Consider the following 19,409-nt stretch of genomic DNA (forward strand, 5'->3'; position numbering starts at 1 on the left):
TACAAGTGAAAAGTAGTTTTTGTTGTTGTTGGGTTTTTGTTCTTTTTGTAAGGGATATTTAAATATCAAAAGAGCAATCATTAAAGGTATAGGAAACCCAATTTATTTTCTTCCATGATTCAGATAGAGCATGCAATTTTAAACAACTTTATAATTTACTTCTAAAATTAATTTTTCTTTGTTAATTTTGTATCTTTTGTTGAAAAGCAGGGATGTATGCTTAGGAGCCAGCCCATTTCTGGAGCACTATATGGCAGTAGTTTTGCAAGAATGTTATCCATTTGCAAGAACACTAGATGGCAGCACTACTACTGCAGTGTAGTGCTCCAAATGCCTACCTAGGTATCTCTTCAACACAGAATATCATGAGAACTAAGCAAATTTGATAATTTAAGTAAATTGGAAATGTTTTTAAAATGGTACGCTCTGTCTGAATTCCAAAAGAAAATGTTTGGGTTTCATATCCCTTTAATATGTAATGAAGAATGCACAACATTTTTTTTTGTCTGAGTCAAACAAGATTACTATCATAATTTGTATGGAGCGTTATTAGAAAATCATCAATTAACATTGCTACTAGGAGGCCTTAAAGGGACAGCATACTTGATAATGTTTGTTTAAAAAGATAGAAAATCCCTTTATTACCCATTCCCCAGTTTTTCATAATTAACTGTTGTATTAATACACTTTTTACCTCTGCGATTACCTTGTATCTAAGTCTCTGCAGACTGCTCCTTATCTCAGTGCTTTTGACAGACTTGCATTTTATGTGCAAAAATGTGTTATAATCACTATGCTGTGCTATAAAAAAAACATAAGATACAAAGAATGTAACAATATAACACAGTGTATTATTAGTTGAAATGATATAGTCCAAATGTAACAATTGGTGATTTGACTCATGGATTCTGTCAGGTGTAACATTAGACAGAGCTATAATAGCGCTCTCAGAATTTAAACAAGTGGTAAAGGTGCGGCTTCCCACCCAGCGAGTCATAGCTCAATATAAATCTTATATTAGGAATCCTGATCTTAATCACTTACCTGTGCCAAATCACTCTATGGGCTCCATGTACTAAGAGGCGGGCGGACAGCTTCTTAACTCGCGACGCTGTCCGCCCGCCTCCGCTACACACGGGCAGCGGATCTATTGATCCGCTTGCCCGTATGTATCATTACACACTCAGCGGAGTGTGTAATGCCTGCCCCTTCAGTCGCGCAACCAATCACGCGACTGAAGGGGCTGTCAATCACCGAGAGCGAGCAAGCTCTCGGTGATTTTGCTTTGCCACCTAAGAGGTGGTGTAGGGTGTAGGAAGCAGCGGTCTAATGACCGCTGCTTCTTACATTGCGGGAAGCAGGCTCGCATATGCGAACCTGCCCCGCAAAGGCTCCGGAGCAGCTTTCGCTGCTTCGTACATGGAGCCCTATGGGTCATCAGGTTACATAGCTAAGGTTTATGGAGCTAGATAGGGCAAACAAAAAAGCCAGAGGAGGTGATAGAAAGAAAGATCTTCTTTACAAAGAAGCTAAATGGCTTTGGAGGCTAGATTATAGATACTATGTATCCCAAAGGGATGAATAAAGAATTTGATTTGAATCCCTTTATTTAGTTACTGTTATCCTTTTGTCATATAGGTGCTGATGCTTGTGGTCCTGCTCCCTTCTATCAGGTTGTTTTTAATTGTGGGCCTTAGTTTTGAAACTCTTCTGTGAGACTCTGTTGGGGTATGTGGGGTTAATATATGATGTATAATAATTATGATGTTTCATCCCCTCCCCCTTTTTGTGATTGGCCCTGGTTTTATTGGTTGGGGTATATGTGTGTAATGATCACAGTATTGTTTCAGCTTGAGAAAGGGGTAGGAGCTCCGAAACATTGCTCTTTAATACATTTTGATCACCTACATGAGAGTGCAGTCTTTGCTTTGATTTTTGCTACAAAGTAATTTAGTATATTTTATGTTACGTAGTCAGTAAAGAATATTGTAATACAGTTTCCTAAAACATTGCAGAAAATAAGGGTTTGAATATGTGCTCCTTATGGATTGAGTGAAGTGGGTGAGCGGGAATGGTTTTGTTGTCAGGGATGTTAAATGAAAGTACCAAATTGGATATTTACTAATACTTTTATATTTGTATCTATAAGCATATACTAACCCCTTTGGTGCTGAGCTATTTTATACCCCTATGTCTGGGCTTTTTTTTATTCGTGTGGCATTCATTTAATTTATATATTAGTTTAATTTATATATTTTTCTGTGAGGTACTTAAACAAGGCATACCATGTTTTTTATTTACCAGGCCAAGTCCTTTAAAAATATATCTTTAGAAAATGAGGTTAGTTGTTGCTGCCAGGTGATTGTTACTACTATGGCGATCACTTGACAGTTTTAAGGATATGATACCTCTTTCTTTTTTTTATTGTGGGATTTATTGGTGAAGGGCTAATAGAGACGTCTTAAAAATTGTCAGAACCCCAAAAATACAACTAGTGCTGTGAGGTTCATCATTGTTCAAGGGCAACATACCTCATCCCCCTAATATTGTTCAATATATGGGTATGGTTTTGTTAGTGGATTACTTTTCCTCCTCAGAGAAAAATCCTCTAAATACCATTTTATAGCAATCACCTGCATGATTTTTGATCCCTGTTATGCCATTAAGCATGTACTTGGTGATGTCACAGGGAATTCCTCTGCAGCTGGTGATGGGAACAGAACTGGTCTCCTTTCCCAACTGCAGTGTTGAATCTTCCCAGAATTCGCCCCCAGAAGGACAACCTGTTGTCATCCTCCACATTCAGTGCATTGTACCGAGTGGGAAAATGTGTTGTCCTCTGCCCTGAAGTTACTAATAAATAATTAATTGGATAAAGCCATCATTGAAATATCAATCAAAGATACACGTACAAATCAGTATTCCTCTGAGTGCTACTCTGTAGAGGCTTTTCATAATCTTCAGCAGAATGACTAACACTTCTTCATAATGTCATTGCACAGTCCATGTGCAAAATCATGTGGACCCATTTTAGACCAACTGTAGATGGTAGAAATACTTACCAGTTATTTCATTTTCAGGAGCATAGTGAAAAGAAGCAACGTGTGCGATTTCAGTTGGAGATCTCCAGCAACCCAGAAGAGCAACGTAGCAGTATTCTGCACCTCCAGGAAGCCGTGCGGCAACATGTACTTCAGATACGCCAGCTGGAAAAACAGATGTACTCTATAATGAAGGTACATTTGTTATTTATCTACAAAATCTTAGATTATCTGGTCAAAAATGACCTAACTTTAAATAAAGTTTCATTGTATTTCAGTGCAGTGCATAACAATTTGTTGCACCCCTCTTTGGCAGCAAATGTTTCAGTCTCACTAGGATTGATTCCAATCATTTAGAATTCCTTGGTGTAGTGGATGACCTGTTTTATTTCTTCATGTAGATTTAAAATTTGTACCCATTCAAATTGTTAGAAAACAGTGGTATAACTTATTTGTGTTATGCTTTACGAATTCATTAATGCTACAAAACTACCCCTTTTCATGAGGTCATTTTGACCCTAGTATTTCAATTAACCCCTTGAGTGCTAACGACGGCACTGAGCCGTCGCAGAGTTTCCCACTCAGGTGCTAACAACGGCTTAGAGCCGTCACTAGCACTCTCCCACCTTGAGGGAGAGCTGGGGGCTCCCGCCCGCTCCTACCCCAGCGATCGGGCCTGTATAGTGGCAGGCGGTGACGTCACACGCAATGACGTGATGACGTCACCGCGCAAATTTGTTTAAAAATTACAATTACAATAGGTTACAATCGCCTAACCTTTCCAACGGTGTAAGTCTCTTGGGGATATGAAGAAAAAAAAAGTAAAAAAATAAATATATTTAAAAAAAAAAAAACTTAAATCAGCTTAGCACCCAGGTGGGAAAGTGCTTAATAACAGAACACCTTTGCATCATCAAAGGGATTTTTGGACTTTTCAAATTCAGCAGCTTGGACCTTTTGAAGACGTGCTTTTGACTTTTCAAGTGGTATTTATTGACATCCACCTGCCCCCTACATGCAGTATTTTTTATTTTCTGACAGACAGGTGGTACAGTTATTAGGAGGTTTAACTCCTGCTCTACTGAAATTTATAGCAGTGTGCTCCTGTGCCACTGCTATACTTTTTATTATAGTGGTCTGTTTGCTTCTCATTAGCTGTACCACCTGCTTGTAAAAAAATATTGCACAGAGATGGGCAGCTGCCTGCCAAGGTAAAATATATTGTTTTGTTAGTTTTTTATATAATTCAAACATTTTTTCTCATTAAAACTTAATCTTAGAAATTGCTTCACTCTCTTTCTCCAACATAGGTGTGTCCGGTCCACGGCGTCATCCTTACTTGTGGGATATTCTCTTCCCCAACAGGAAATGGCAAAGAGCCCAGCAAAGCTGGTCACATGATCCCTCCTAGGCTCCGCCTACCCCAGTCATTCTCTTTGCCGTTGTACAGGCAACATCTCCACGGAGATGGCTTAGAGTTTTTTAGTGTTTAACTGTAGTTTTTATTATTCAATCAAGAGTTTGTTATTTTAAAATAGTGCTGGTATGTACTATTTACTCAGAAACAGAAAAGAGATGAAGATTTCTGTTTGTATGAGGAAAATGATTTTAGCACCGTAACTAAAATCCATGGCTGTTCCACACAGGACTGTTGAGAGCAATTAACTTCAGTTGGGGGAACAGTGTGCAGTCTCTTGCTGCTTGAGGTATGACACATTCTAACAAGACGATGTAATGCTGGAAGCTGTCATTTTTCCCTATGGGATCCGGTAAGCCATTTTTATTACGATGGTAAATAAGGGCTTCACAAGGGCTTATTAAGATTGTAGACTTTTCTGGGCTAAATTGATTCAATTTTAAAACATATTTAGCCTTGAGGAATCATTTTATCTGGGTATATTGATATTATAATATCGGCAGGCACTGTATTAGACACCTTATTTCTCTGGGGCTTTCCCAAAGCATAAGCAGAGCCTCATTTTCGCGCCGGTGTGGCGCACTTGTTTTTGAGAGGCATGGCATGCAGTCGCATGTGAGAGGAGCTCTGATACTTAGAAAAGACTTTCTGAAGGCGTCATTTGGTATCGTATTCCCCTTTGGGTTTGGTTGGGTCTCAGCAAAGCAGATACCAGGGACTGTAAAGGGGTTAAAGTGTTAAAACGGCTCCGGTTCCGTTATTTTAAGGGTTAAAGCTTCCAAATTTGGTGTGCAATACTTTTAAGGCTTTAAGACACTGTGGTGAAAATTTGGTGAATTTTGTACAATTCCTTCATGTTTTTTCGCAATTGCAGTAATAAAGTGTGTTCAGTTTAAAATTTAAAGTGACAGTAACGGTTTTATTTTAAAACGTTTTTTGTACTTTATTATCAAGTTTATGCCTGTTTAACATGTCTGAACTTCCAGATAGACTGTGTTCTGAATGTGGGGAAGCCAGAATTCCTGTTCATTTAAATAAATGTGATTTATGTGATAATGACAATGATGCCCAAGATGATTCCTCAAGTGAGGGGAGTAAGCATGGTACTGCATCATTCCCTCCTTCGTCTACACGAGTCTTGCCCACTCAGGAGGCCCCTAGTACATCTAGCGCGCCAATACTCCTTACTATGCAACAATTAACGGCTGTAATGGATAATTCTGTCAAAAACATTTTAGCCAAAATGAACCCTTGTCAGCGTAAGCGTGGCTGCTCTGTTTTAGTTACTGAAGAGCATGACGACGCTGATATTAATATCTCTGAAGGGCCCCTAACCCAATCTGAGGGGGCCAGGGAGGTTTTGTCTGAGGGAGAAATTACTGATTCAGGGAACATTTCTCAACAGGCTGAACCTGATGTAATTGCATTTAAATTTAAGTTGGAACATCTCCGCATTCTGCTTAAGGAGGTATTATCCACTCTGGATGATTGTGAAAAGTTGGTCATCCCAGAGAAACTATGTAAAATGGACAAGTTCCTAGAGGTGCCGGAGCTCCCAGAAGCTTTTCCTATACCCAAGCGGGTGGCGGACATTGTTAATAAAGAATGGGAAAGGCCTGGTATTCCTTTCGTCCCTCCCCCCATATTTAAAAAATTGTTTCCTATGGTCGACCCCAGAAAGGACTTATGGCAGACAGTCCCCAAGGTCGAGGGAGCGGTTTCTACTTTAAACAAACGCACCACTATACCCATAGAGGATAGTTGTGCTTTCAAAGATCCTATGGATAAAAAATTAGAAGGTTTGCTTAAAAAGATGTTTGTTCAGCAGGGTTACCTTCTACAACCAATTTCATGCATTGTCCCTGTCACTACAGCCGCATGTTTCTGGTTTGATGAGCTGATAAAGGCGCTCGATAGTGATTCTCCTCCTTATGAGGAGATTATGGACAGAATCAATGCTCTCAAATTGGCTAATTCTTTCACCCTAGACGCCACTTTGCAATTGGCTAGGTTAGCGGCTAAGAATTCTGGGTTTGCTATTGTGGCGCGCAGAGCGCTTTGGTTGAAATCTTGGTCGGCTGATGCGTCTTCCAAGAACAAGCTACTAAACATTCCTTTCAAGGGGAAAACGCTGTTTGGCCCTGACTTGAAAGAGATTATCTCGGATATCACTGGGGGTAAGGGCCACGCCCTTCCTCAGGATCGGCCTTTCAAGGCGAAAAATAGACCTAATTTTCGTCCCTTTCGTAAAAACGGACCAGCCCAAAGTGCTACGTCCTCTAAGCAAGAGGGTAATACTTCTCAAGCCAAGCCAGCTTGGAGACCAATGCAAGGCTGGAACAAGGGAAAGCAGGCCAAGAAGCCTGCCACTGCTACCAAGACAGCATGAAATATTGGCCCCCGATCCGGGACCGGATCTGGTGGGGGGCAGACTCTCTCTCTTCGCTCAGGCTTGGACAAGAGATGTTCTGGATCCTTGGGCGCTAGAAATAGTCTCCCAGGGTTATCTTCTGGAATTCAAGGGACTTCCCCCAAGGGGGAGGTTCCACAGGTCTCAGTTGTCTTCAGACCACATAAAAAGACAGGCGTTCTTACATTGTGTAGAAGACCTGTTAAAAATGGGAGTGATTCATCCTGTTCCATTAAGAGAACAAGGGATGGGGTTCTACTCCAATCTGTTCATAGTTCCCAAAAAAGAGGGAACGTTCAGACCAATCTTAGATCTCAAGATCTTAAACAAGTTTCTCAAGGTTCCATCTTTCAAGATGGAAACCATTCGAACTATTCTTCCTTCCATCCAGGAGGGTCAATTCATGACCACGGTGGATTTAAAGGATGCGTATCTACATATTCCTATCCACAAGGAACATCATCGGTTCCTAAGGTTCGCATTCCTGGACAAACATTACCAGTTCGTGGCGCTTCCTTTCGGATTAGCCACTGCTCCAAGGATTTTCACAAAGGTACTAGGGTCCCTTCTAGCGGTGCTAAGACCAAGGGGCATTGCAGTAGTACCTTACCTGGACGACATTCTGATTCAAGCGTCGTCCCTTCCTCAAGCAAAGGCTCACACGGACATTGTCCTGGCCTTTCTCAGATCTCACGGCTGGAAAGTGAACGTGGAAAAGAGTTCTCTATCCCCGTCAACAAGGGTTCCCTTCTTGGGAACAATTATAGACTCCTTAGAAATGAGGATCTTTCTAACAGAGGCCAGAAAAACAAAACTTCTAGACTCTTGTCGGATACTTCATTCCGTTCCTCTTCCTTCCATAGCTCAGTGCATGGAAGTGATCGGGTTGATGGTAGCGGCGATGGACATAGTTCCTTTTGCGCGCATTCATCTAAGACCATTACAACTGTGCATGCTCAGTCAGTGGAATGGGGACTATACAGACTTGTCTCCGAAGATACAAGTAAATCAGAGGACCAGAGACTCACTCCGTTGGTGGCTGTCCCTGGACAATCTGTCTCAAGGGATGACGTTCCGCAGACCAGAGTGGGTCATTGTCACGACCGACGCCAGTCTGATGGGCTGGGGCGCGGTCTGGGGATCCCTGAAAGCTCAGGGTCTTTGGTCTCGGGAAGAATCTCTTCTACCGATAAATATTCTGGAACTGAGAGCGATATTCAATGCTCTCAAGGCCTGGCCTCGGCTAGCGAGGACCAAGTTCATACGGTTTCAATCAGACAACATGACAACTGTTGCGTACATCAACCATCAGGGGGGAACAAGGAGTTCCCTAGCGATGGAAGAAGTGACCAAAATCATTCTATGGGCGGAGTCTCACTCCTGCCACCTGTCTGCTATCCACATCCCAGGAGTGGAAAATTGGGAAGCGGATTTTCTGAGTCGTCAGACATTGCATCCGGGGGAGTGGGAACTCCATCCGGAAATCTTTGCCCAAGTCACTCACCTGTGGGGCATTCCAGACATGGATCTGATGGCCTCTCGTCAGAACTTCAAAGTTCCTTGCTACGGGGCCAGATCCAGGGATCCCAAGGCGGCTCTAGTGGATGCACTAGTAGCACCTTGGACCTTCAAACTAGCTTATGTGTTCCCGCCATTTCCTCTCATCCCCAGGCTGGTAGCCAGGATCAATCAGGAGAGGGCGTCGGTGATCTTGATAGCTCCTGCGTGGCCACGCAGGACTTGGTATGCAGATCTGGTGAATATGTCATCGGCTCCACCTTGGAAGCTACCTTTGAGACGAGACCTTCTTGTTCAGGGTCCGTTCGAACATCCGAATCTGGTTTCACTCCAGCTGACTGCTTGGAGATTGAACGCTTGATTTTATCGAAGCGAGGATTCTCAGATTCTGTTATCGATACTCTTGTTCAGGCCAGAAAGCCTGTAACTAGAAAGATTTACCACAAAATTTGGAAAAAATATATCTGTTGGTGTGAATCTAAAGGATTCCCTTGGGACAAGGTTAAGATTCCTAGGATTCTATCCTTCCTTCAAGAAGGATTGGAAAAAGGATTATCTGCAAGTTCCCTGAAGGGACAGATTTCTGCCTTGTCGGTATTACTTCACAAAAAGCTGGCAGCTGTGCCAGATGTTCAAGCCTTTGTTCAGGCTCTGGTTAGAATCAAGCCTGTTTACAAACCTTTGACTCCTCCTTGGAGTCTCAATTTAGTTCTTTCAGTTCTTCAGGGGGTTCCGTTTGAACCCTTACATTCCGTTGATATTAAGTTATTATCTTGGAAAGTTTTGTTTTTAGTTGCGATTTCTTCTGCTAGAAGAGTCTCAGAATTATCTGCTCTGCAGTGTTCTCCTCCCTATCTGGTGTTCCATGCAGATAAGGTGGTTTTACGTACTAAACCTGGTTTTCTTCCAAAAGTTGTTTCTAACAAAAACATTAACCAGGAGATTATCGTACCTTCTCTGTGTCCAAAACCAGTTTCAAAGAAGGAACGTTTGTTGCACAATTTGGATGTTGTTCGCGCTCTAAAATTCTATTTAGATGCTACAAAGGATTTTAGACAAACATCTTCCTTGTTTGTTGTTTATTCAGGTAAAAGGAGAGGTCAAAAAGCAACTTCTACCTCTCTCTCTTTTTGGATTAAAAGCATCATCAGATTGGCTTACGAGACTGCCGGACGGCAGCCTCCCGAAAGAATCACAGCTCATTCCACTAGGGCTGTGGCTTCCACATGGGCCTTCAAGAACGAGGCTTCTGTTGATCAGATATGTAGGGCAGCGACTTGGTCTTCACTGCACACTTTTACCAAATTTTACAAGTTTGATACTTTTGCTTCTTCTGAGGCTATTTTTGGGAGAAAGGTTTTGCAAGCCGTGGTGCCTTCCATTTAGGTGACCTGATTTGCTCCCTCCCTTCATCCGTGTCCTAAAGCTTTGGTATTGGTTCCCACAAGTAAGGATGACGCCGTGGACCGGACACACCTATGTTGGAGAAAACAGAATTTATGTTTACCTGATAAATTTCTTTCTCCAACGGTGTGTCCGGTCCACGGCCCGCCCTGGTTTTTTAATCAGGTCTGATAATTTATTTTCTTTAACTACAGTCACCACGGTACCATATGGTTTCTCCTATGCAAATATTCCTCCTTAACGTCGGTCGAATGACTGGGGTAGGCGGAGCCTAGGAGGGATCATGTGACCAGCTTTGCTGGGCTCTTTGCCATTTCCTGTTGGGGAAGAGAATATCCCACAAGTAAGGATGACGCCGTGGACCGGACACACCGTTGGAGAAAGAAATTTATCAGGTAAACATAAATTCTGTTTTTGTAATCATTTAGCTAATGGCAACTTCTTATTTCTAGTGTGTTTAAAGTCTGTTCAAGAAACTATGATGGGTTTCTTGAAGGTTGTACCAGTTTATACTGAAAGCTTATCTGTCTTTTGTCTCATTATCCTACGTTCAGTTAATGCATGATGAGAGTAAGAACGATTTTCACGAACAGCACCAGAAGCTGCAGACACAACTTTGCCAGGAGAAGATGGATTTGCAGCAAAAAAGTGAGGAACTGAACATCTTGATTAGGTAAACTTACATAAAAAATTGATCACTCCATTTTTGATCACTTGGATCACAGAATATAATTATGGTAATAGAGGTTTGATTACAAACTTCTACATAGATTTAGCGATTGTTTGCACATTGAGCTGCCAATGCACCATCTTCTTAATTACAGATGTTTCAAAGATTTCCAGTTGCAGAGAGCAAATAAGATGGAGCTACGCAAACAGCCAGAGGATGTTAGCGTTGCACGTCGGACTGAATTCTACTTTGCGCAGGCAAGGTGGCGCCTGACTGAGCAAGATGGGCAGCTAGGCATCGCAGAGCTTGAACTCCAGCGCTTTTTGTATAGTAAGGTACATGAAAGATTACTGCCATGTGATAAAGTTTGCATGTAATTTCCATCTTAATGGAAGGAGAGTCCACTGCTTTATTCATTACTTGAGGGAATTAAGAACCTGGCCACCAGGAGGAGGCAAAGAAACCCCAGCCAAAGGCTTAAGTACCTCCCTCACTCCCCAGTCATTCTTTGCCTTTCATCACAGGAGGTTGGCAGAGAAGTGTCGGAAGATTCGGAGTAGTCTCTTATGGAGGGTAGTACACTTCGAAATGGGACTGGAGTTTTAAGTAGCCCTGTCAGCCTCTCAGTGAGAGCATGGGTGAATGTTAGAGTCCGGAGATGCAGGGAGAGTCTTTCTTTGAACCCATCCCGACTCAGATTAACAGCTCCATTAGCAATCAGCGTTGACAAGTTTCGCTGCCTGCTTTTCTTCTCTCAAGTCCATGTCAGGAGCGATGCTACTACCCTGTCACACTTGAAATGCAGTGTTCCTGTTCCACAGCGTTGATTCTGGTAAGATCGTTTTATTTATATATATTTGATAATGTAAGAAGACAGGGTCACAGTGTGGCTCCTTTATCTTTATTGAATCTAGGGTAATACCCTTGGAAGGGGGTTATTGAACAGGGGGGATTTTATTGTGCATTATTTTGTTTATTGTGCTTCTACTGCATTTGTGTGAGAGGAGGCTCTGTCAGTGTGGAACAGTCAGTTCACTTAGCGAGAGATTGAGGCAGGCTTTTTTTGGCGCGTTTCTCTTTCGAGTGCAGTGGCGGTCCTGCATGGCACTCCATGTGACGGGTGTGGCCTCTGTAACTTCCTCTTTCTCGACCTGCGTTCAGAGGAGACGAAAGCTGTTTCTTGTAGTCCGGGTCATAGGAGGTGGTGAGTGAACCGGCCATTGGGATATAAAGGAGCCATTTAACTTTTTATCAAGTCCGCAATAAAGGCGCAAGCTATGGAGGACTCTGATATGTTGGCGGATATTCCCTCTTTATCTAAACCTATTAAAGGGACACTGAACCCAAATGTTTTCTTTCGTGATTCAGATAGAGCATGCAATTTTAAGCAACTTTCTAATTTACTCCTATTATCAATTTTTCTTTGTTCTCTTGCTATCTTAATTTGAAAAAGAAGGCATCAAATCTAAGGAGCCAGCCAATTTTTGGTTTAGAACCATGGACAGCAATTGTTTATTGGTGCTGTCCAATCGGCAAGGACAACCCAGGTTGTTCACCAAAAATGGGCAGGCATCTAAACTTACATTCTTGCTTTTCAAATAAAAATACCAAGAGAATGAAGAAAATTTGATAACAGGAGTAAATTAGAAAGTTGCTTAAAATTGCATGCTCTATCTGAATCACGAAAGAAAAAATTTAGGTTCAGTGTCCCTTTAACTGTGTATATTGTGAGGAGGTTCCAGTTGAATGAACCGCCTACGCAACTCTGTTCCACATACTTTAACAATATTGCTATATCTAAAAGGAATAAAATATTTAGTACGACTGAGCCGTCCACCTCTGAGGGTTCTCCACCCCACGAGGTGCGTTCCCTGCAATAATCTCCGATTACACAAGCAGTTCCCCAGGGCACTACTAATCCTCCCGCGGGAGGGGCCCTTTGGCCGACAGACTTCGCCGATCAGTTACAGACGGCGGTTTCTGCGGCCATTAATGCGATGCCTTGCCCTACGCAAGCGGAAGGTTCGGCACTGCTATCCGTGACTTCCAAGTCTCGATTGCTTTCCCTCCCATTCAAGGGAAAAGTTTTGTTTGGCCCGGGCCTGGATTCCATCATATCTACGGTCATGGGTGGCAAGGGTGCCTTCTTGCCTCAGGATAAGAAGGCTAAACCTAAGGGGTCTACTTTTTGTCCCTTTCGTTCGGACATGTCTCAGGGCCAGCAGCCTTCCGCAAAGTCTGAGCAGTCCAAGGGGTCTTGGAAGCCAGCTAACTCTTGGAACAAGTCCAAGCAGAACAAGAAGCCCGCCTAGTCAAAGTCGTCATGAAGGGATGGCCCCCGATCCATCTTCGGATCATGTAGGGGGCAGACTATCTCTTTTTGTGGAGGCCTGGAAAAGAGATGTTATAGACCTTTGGGTTCTGGAGGTCGTAGCTCAGGGTTACAGGATAGGTTTCAAGTCATATCCGCCCAGAGGGAGGTTCCTCCTGTCAAACATATCTTCAAGGCCAGAAAAGAGAGATGCCTTCCTAGGGTGTGTGAGGGATCTCTCATCTCTCGGGGTTATCCCAGTCCCTCCAGCAGAAAGAAGTCTGGGGTATTATTCAAACCTTTTCGTGGTCCCAAAGATGAAGGGCACGTTTCGTCCAATTCTGGACCTAAAGGCCCTAAACAAGTTTTTGACAGATGGAGACGATAAGGTCAATTTTGCTCCTGGTTCAAGAGGGGCAATTCATGACGACTATAAACCTGAAAGGGCGCTTACCTTCATGTTCCAATCCACAGGGATCACTTCAGGTTTCTAAGATTCGCCTTCCTGGGCCAGCACTTCCAGTTTGTGGCCCTTCCGTTTGGTCTGGCGACTGCCCCTTGAGTCTTTTTACAAAGGTTCTGGGAGCTCTACTCGTGGTAGCGAGAGCCAGGGGGATTGCGGTGGCTCCTTATCTGGACGATATCCTGCTCCAGGCTCCGTCCTGCAGTCTTGCAGAGGATCACTCAAGAGCTATTCTCCTTCAACTTTGGTCCCACGGGTTGAAGATAAACGAAGAAAAGAGTTCATTGGTCCCCAGCAACAGGGTGGAATTCCTGGGTACGATAATAGAACCTTCAGTCATGAAAATATACTTGACAGATCAGAGACGTTGCAAACTTGCGTCCAACTGTCAAGCTCTTCAAACATCCTCCAGGACATCTGTGGCCAGGTGTATGGAGGTGATCAGGCTCATGGTATCTAGCATAGATGTCATTCCATTCGCCAGGTTCCATCTCAGACCACGGATGCAAGTCTGAGCTGTTTGGGGTGACAGAAAGGCACAGGGCAGATGGACTCAAGAGGGGTCGAGTCTACCTATAAATATTCTGGAACTTCAAGCGATATTCAATGCTCTGAGGGCTTGACCCCCCTGGGGTCGTCCCGATTCATCAGATTCCTGTTGGACAACATTACCTCGTTGGCTTACATAAACCATCAGGGGGGAACGAGACGTTTCCTAGCCATGAGGGAAGTATCTCGGATTCTGGAATGGGCAGAGACTCACAATTGTTCGCTCTCAGCGATCTACATTCTGGGTGTGGACAACTGGGAAGCAGATTTTCTGAGCAGACAGACATTTCATCCAGGGGAATGGTCTCTCCATCCCGAGGTGTTTGTAGAGATCTGCAACAGATGCGGGACGCCGGAAATATATCTCATGGCGTCCAGACCCAATTGCAAGCTACCCAGATACGGGTCGTGATCCAGGGATCCCCAGGCGGAACTGATAGATGCCTTGGCGATGCCCTGTGCCTTCAACCTAATTTACATATTTCCATTGTTGCCTCTTCTACCTCATGTAGTGGCCCACATCAAGCAGGAGCAAGCTTCGGCTATTCTGATTGCTCCATCATAGCCGCGGAGAATGTGGTTTGTGGATCTGGTGGGAATGTCATCTCCGCCGTGGAGGTTACCTTGTTGCAGGAATCTGCTGGTTCAAGGTCCTTTTCTACATCAAAATCTTGATTCTCTAAGGCTGACTGCGTGGTGATTGAACAGCTAGTCTTAGCCAAGAGAGGATTTTCGGAGTGATTGACACTCTCGTTTAGGCCAGGAAGCCGGTAACTCAACGCATCTACCACAAGGTGTGGAGGACCTACTTTTCCTGGTATGAGGAACGAGGATACCCCTGGCACAAGGTCAGGGTATTCAGGATTTTGGCCTTTCTCCAGGACGGTCTGGATAAGGGTCTTGCCGCCAGTTCCCTAAGGGGTCAGATTTCGGCTTTATCTGTACTGTTGCATAAGAAGCTGCCTGACATTCAGTCCTTTGTTCAGGCTCTGGTTAGGATCAGGCCTGTCTTTAGGAATTCGGCTCCTCCTTGGAGCTTAAACTTGGTTCTTAAGGTTTTGCAGAGTGCTCCGTTTGAGCCTATGCATGCGCTTGACATTAAGATTCTTTCATGGAAAGTCCTAATCCTACTGGCTATTGCATCAGCACGCAGAGTCTCTGAGTTGGCGGCCTTGCAATGTGAGCCTCCCTACTTAGTTTTCACGCCGATAAGGCTGTTCTTCACACTGGATTGGGATTCCTACCCAAGGTGGTGTCGAGTCGTAACATCAATCAGGAAATAATAGTTCTTTCTCTGTGTCCTAACCCTTTTTCTTCAAAGGAAAGGTTACTTCATAATCTGGACGTGGTTCGGGCTTTGTAGTTTTATCTTCAGGCCACGAAGGCGTTCAGACAGATTTCGTCCTTATTTGTTGTGTATTCAGGAAAACGCAGGGGGCAAAGGGCCTCTGCTACTTCTCTATCCTTTTGGTTGAGGAGTATGATCCGTCTGGAATATGAGACAGCGGGACACAAGCCTCCTCAGAGGATTACGGCTCACTCAACTAGAGCTGTGGCCTCTTCTTGGGTCTTTTAGAATGAGGCCTTTATGGAGCAGATTTGGCCACTTGGTCTTCCTTACATACTTTTGCAAAGTTTTATAAATTTGACGTTTTTGCTTCGGCGGAAGCAGCTTTTGGGAGAGAGGTTCTGCAGGCTGGGGTTCCCTCAGTTTAGGGTCCGCCTCCTTTTGCCCTCCCATTTTTTTTATTCAGTATCCTCTAGAGCTTGGGTATTTGTTCCCACAAGTAATGAATGAAGCAGTGGACTCTCCTCTCATTAAGATGAAAAACATAAATTATGCTTACCTGATAATTTAATTTCCATCTGTGGGAGGAGAGTCCACTGCGCTCACCTGTTTCTCCGGTGGGCGGACTTAAATTTAATTTTAATCTTCTGGCACCATTTATACCCTGATATTTCTCCTACTGTTCCTTGTTCCCTTGACAGAATGACTGGGGGATGAAGGTAGTGGGGGAGACAAAGACACCCCAGCCAAAGGCTATAAATATCCCTCTCACTTGCCTTATCCCCTCAGTCATTCTTTGCCTTTCGTCACTATAGGAGGATGGCAGAGAAGTGTTAGAAGAAAATTTTAGTCCATTAATGGGTACTTTCCCTTGAAGTGTGGACTGAGGTGTCTGAGTAACCATGTAATCCTCTCGGTGAGAGTTGTGGTGAGAGCTGGCTCTAGATGTCGCAGGGAACGTTCTCTGACCACTATCTAGATTTAAAGCTATTACCTCATGGGAAATCAGTGTTACCGTTTTACACTGTTTTCTCCTTCTCTTCGGGTTCCTGTCAGATGTGTTTGGTGAGACTGTCAGACCTTGAGACGCTGTGCCTGCTCCACAGCTTTGATCCTGGAGGGTAAGTCCTTTATTTAACTTGAGGGATTATGCCTAGTAGGGCTGCAAATTACCTGAGGTTATGGGGACATTTCAGTTAACAGTTCACAGTGTGAAACATTTCTTTCTCTTCCGGATATGGGGACATTTAAAACATTTTGTCTTGTAAGATGTATCATCCATACTTGTGGGATATTCTCCTTCCCTACAGGAAGTGGCAAAGAGAGCACCCACAGCAGAGCTGTCTATATAGCTCCTCCCTTAGCTCCCCCCCGTCATTCTCTTTGCCTACTCTAAGTACTAGGAAGGGTAAAGTGAGTGTGGTGACAAAAATGTTAGTTTCTCCAACATAGGTGTGTCCGGTCCACGGCGTCATCCTTACTTGTGGGATATTCTCTTCCCCAACAGGAAATGGCAAAGAGCCCAGCAAAGCTGGTCACATGATCCCTCCTAGGCTCCGCCTACCCCAGTCATTCTCTTTGCCGTTGTACAGGCAACATCTCCACGGAGATGGCTTAGAGTTTTTTAGTGTTTAACTGTAGTTTTTATTATTCAATCAAGAGTTTGTTATTTTAAAATAGTGCTGGTATGTACTATTTACTCAGAAACAGAAAAGAGATGAAGATTTCTGTTTGTATGAGGAAAATGATTTTAGCAACCGTCACTAAAATCCATGGCTGTTCCACACAGGACTGTTGAGAGCAATTAACTTCAGTTGGGGGAACAGTGAGCAGTCTCTTGCTGCTTGAGGTATGACACATTCTAACAAGACGATGTAATGCTGGAAGCTGTCATTTTCCCTATGGGATCCGGTAAGCCATGTTTATTACGATCGTAAATAAGGGCTTCAAAAAGGGCTTATTAAGACTGTAGACTTTTTCTGGGCTAAATCGATTCATTATTAACACATATTTAGCCTTGAGGAATCATTTTATCTGGGTATTTTGATATAATAATATCGGCAGGCACTGTTTTAGACACCTTATTCTTTAGGGGCTTTCCCAAAGCATAGGCAGAGCCTCATTTTCGCGCCGGTGTTGCGCACTTGTTTTTGAGAGGCATGGCATGCAGTCGCATGTGAGAGGAGCTCTGATACTTAGAAAAGACTTTCTGAAGGCGTCATTTGGTATCGTATTCCCCTTGGGGCTTGGTTGGGTCTCAGCAAAGCAGATACCAGGGACTGTAAAGGGGTTAAAGTTCAAAACGGCTCCGGTTCCGTTATTTTAAGGGTTAAAGCTTCCAAATTTGGTGTGCAATACTTTTAAGGCTTTAAGACACTGTGGTGAAAATTTGGTGAATTTTGAACAATTCCTTCATGTTTTTTCGCAATTGCAGTAATAAAGTGTGTTCAGTTTAAAATTTAAAGTGACAGTAACGGTTTTATTTTAAAACGTTTTTTGTACTTTGTTATCAAGTTTATGCCTGTTTAACATGTCTGAACTACCAGATAGACTGTGTTCTGAATGTGGGGAAGCCAGAATTCCTATTCATTTAAATAAATGTGATTTATGTGACAATGACAATGATGCCCAAGATGATTCCTCAAGTGAGGGGAGTAAGCATGGTACTGCATCATTCCCTCCTTCGTCTACACGAGTCTTGCCCACTCAGGAGGCCCCTAGTACATCTAGCGCGCCAATACTCCTTACTATGCAACAATTAACGGCTGTAATGGATAATTCTGTCAAAAACATTTTAGCCAAAATGAACCCTTATCAGCGTAAGCGCGACTGCTCTGTTTTAGATACTGAAGAGCATGACGACGCTGATAATAATATTTCGGAAGGGCCCCTAACCCAGTCTGATGGGGCCAGGGAGGTTTTGTCTGAGGGAGAAATTACTGATTCAGGGAACATTTCTCAACAAGCTGAACCTGATGTGATTGCATTTAAATTTAAGTTGGAACATCTCCGCATTCTGCTTAAGGAGGTATTATCCACTCTGGATGATTGTGACAAGTTGGTCATCCCAGAGAAACTATGTAAAATGGACAAGTTCCTAGAGGTGCCGGGGCTCCCAGAAGCTTTTCCTATACCCAAGCGGGTGGCGGACATTGTTAATAAAGAATGGGAAAGGCCCGGTATTCCTTTCGTCCCTCCCCCCATATTTAAAAAATTGTTTCCTATGGTCGACCCCAGAAAGGACTTATGGCAGACAGTCCCCAAGGTCGAGGGAGCGGTTTCCACTTTAAACAAACGCACCACTATACCCATAGAGGATAGTTGTGCTTTCAAAGATCCTATGGATAAAAAATTAGAAGGTTTGCTTAAAAAGATGTTTGTTCAGCAGGGTTACCTTCTACAACCAATTTCATGCATTGTCCCTGTCGCTACAGCCGCATGTTTCTGGTTCGATGAGCTGATAAAGGCGGTCGATAGTGATTCTCCTCCTTATGAGGAGATTATGGACAGAATCAATGCTCTCAAATTGGCTAATTCTTTCACCCTAGACGCCACTTTGCAATTGGCTAGGTTAGCGGCTAAGAATTCTGGGTTTGCTATTGTGGCGCGCAGAGCGCTTTGGTTGAAATCTTGGTCGGCTGATGCGTCTTCCAAGAACAAGCTACTTAACATTCCTTTCAAGGGGAAAACGCTGTTTGGCCCTGACTTGAAAGAGATTATCTCTGATATCACTGGGGGTAAGGGCCACGCCCTTCCTCAGGATCGGCCTTTCAAGGCAAAAAATAAACCTAATTTTCGTCCCTTTCGTAGAAACGGACCAGCCCAAAGTGCTACGTCCTCTAAGCAAGAGGGTAATACTTCTCAAGCCAAGCCAGCTTGGAGACCAATGCAAGGCTGGAACAAGGGTAAGCAGGCCAAGAAACCTGCCACTGCTACCAAGACAGCATGAAATGTTGGCCCCCGATCCGGGACCGGATCTGGTGGGGGGCAGACTCTCTCTCTTCGCTCAGGCTTGGGCAAGAGATGTTCTGGATCCTTGGGCGCTAGAAATAGTCTCCCAAGGTTATCTTCTGGAATTCAAGGGACTTCCCCCAAGGGGGAGGTTCCACAGGTCTCAGTTGTCTTCAGACCACATAAAAAGACAGGCATTCTTACATTGTGTAGAAGACCTGTTAAAAATGGGAGTGATTCATCCTGTTCCATTAAGAGAACAAGGGATGGGATTCTACTCCAATCTGTTCATAGTTCCCAAAAAAGAGGGAACGTTCAGACCAATCTTAGATCTCAAGATCTTAAACAAGTTTCTCAAGGTTCCATCGTTCAAGATGGAAACCATTC

The 19,409-nt window shown here is 43.6% G+C and overlaps 1 protein-coding gene across 1 annotated transcript in view; it reads left to right on the plus strand.

Annotated features, from left to right (window-relative positions):
• Positions 1-19,409, plus strand: part of BLTP2 (bridge-like lipid transfer protein family member 2) — a 258,947-nt gene that overhangs the window by 152,565 nt on the left and 86,973 nt on the right. Inside the window, 3 exon segments of the mRNA XM_053706196.1 lie at positions 3,081-3,236; positions 10,345-10,463; positions 10,615-10,795. Coding sequence (XP_053562171.1) covers positions 3,081-3,236; positions 10,345-10,463; positions 10,615-10,795 — 456 coding nt within the window.

The sequence above is a fragment of the Bombina bombina genome, chromosome 3, assembly GCF_027579735.1.
Source record: "Bombina bombina isolate aBomBom1 chromosome 3, aBomBom1.pri, whole genome shotgun sequence".
Classification (NCBI taxonomy): Eukaryota; Metazoa; Chordata; class Amphibia; order Anura; family Bombinatoridae; genus Bombina; species Bombina bombina.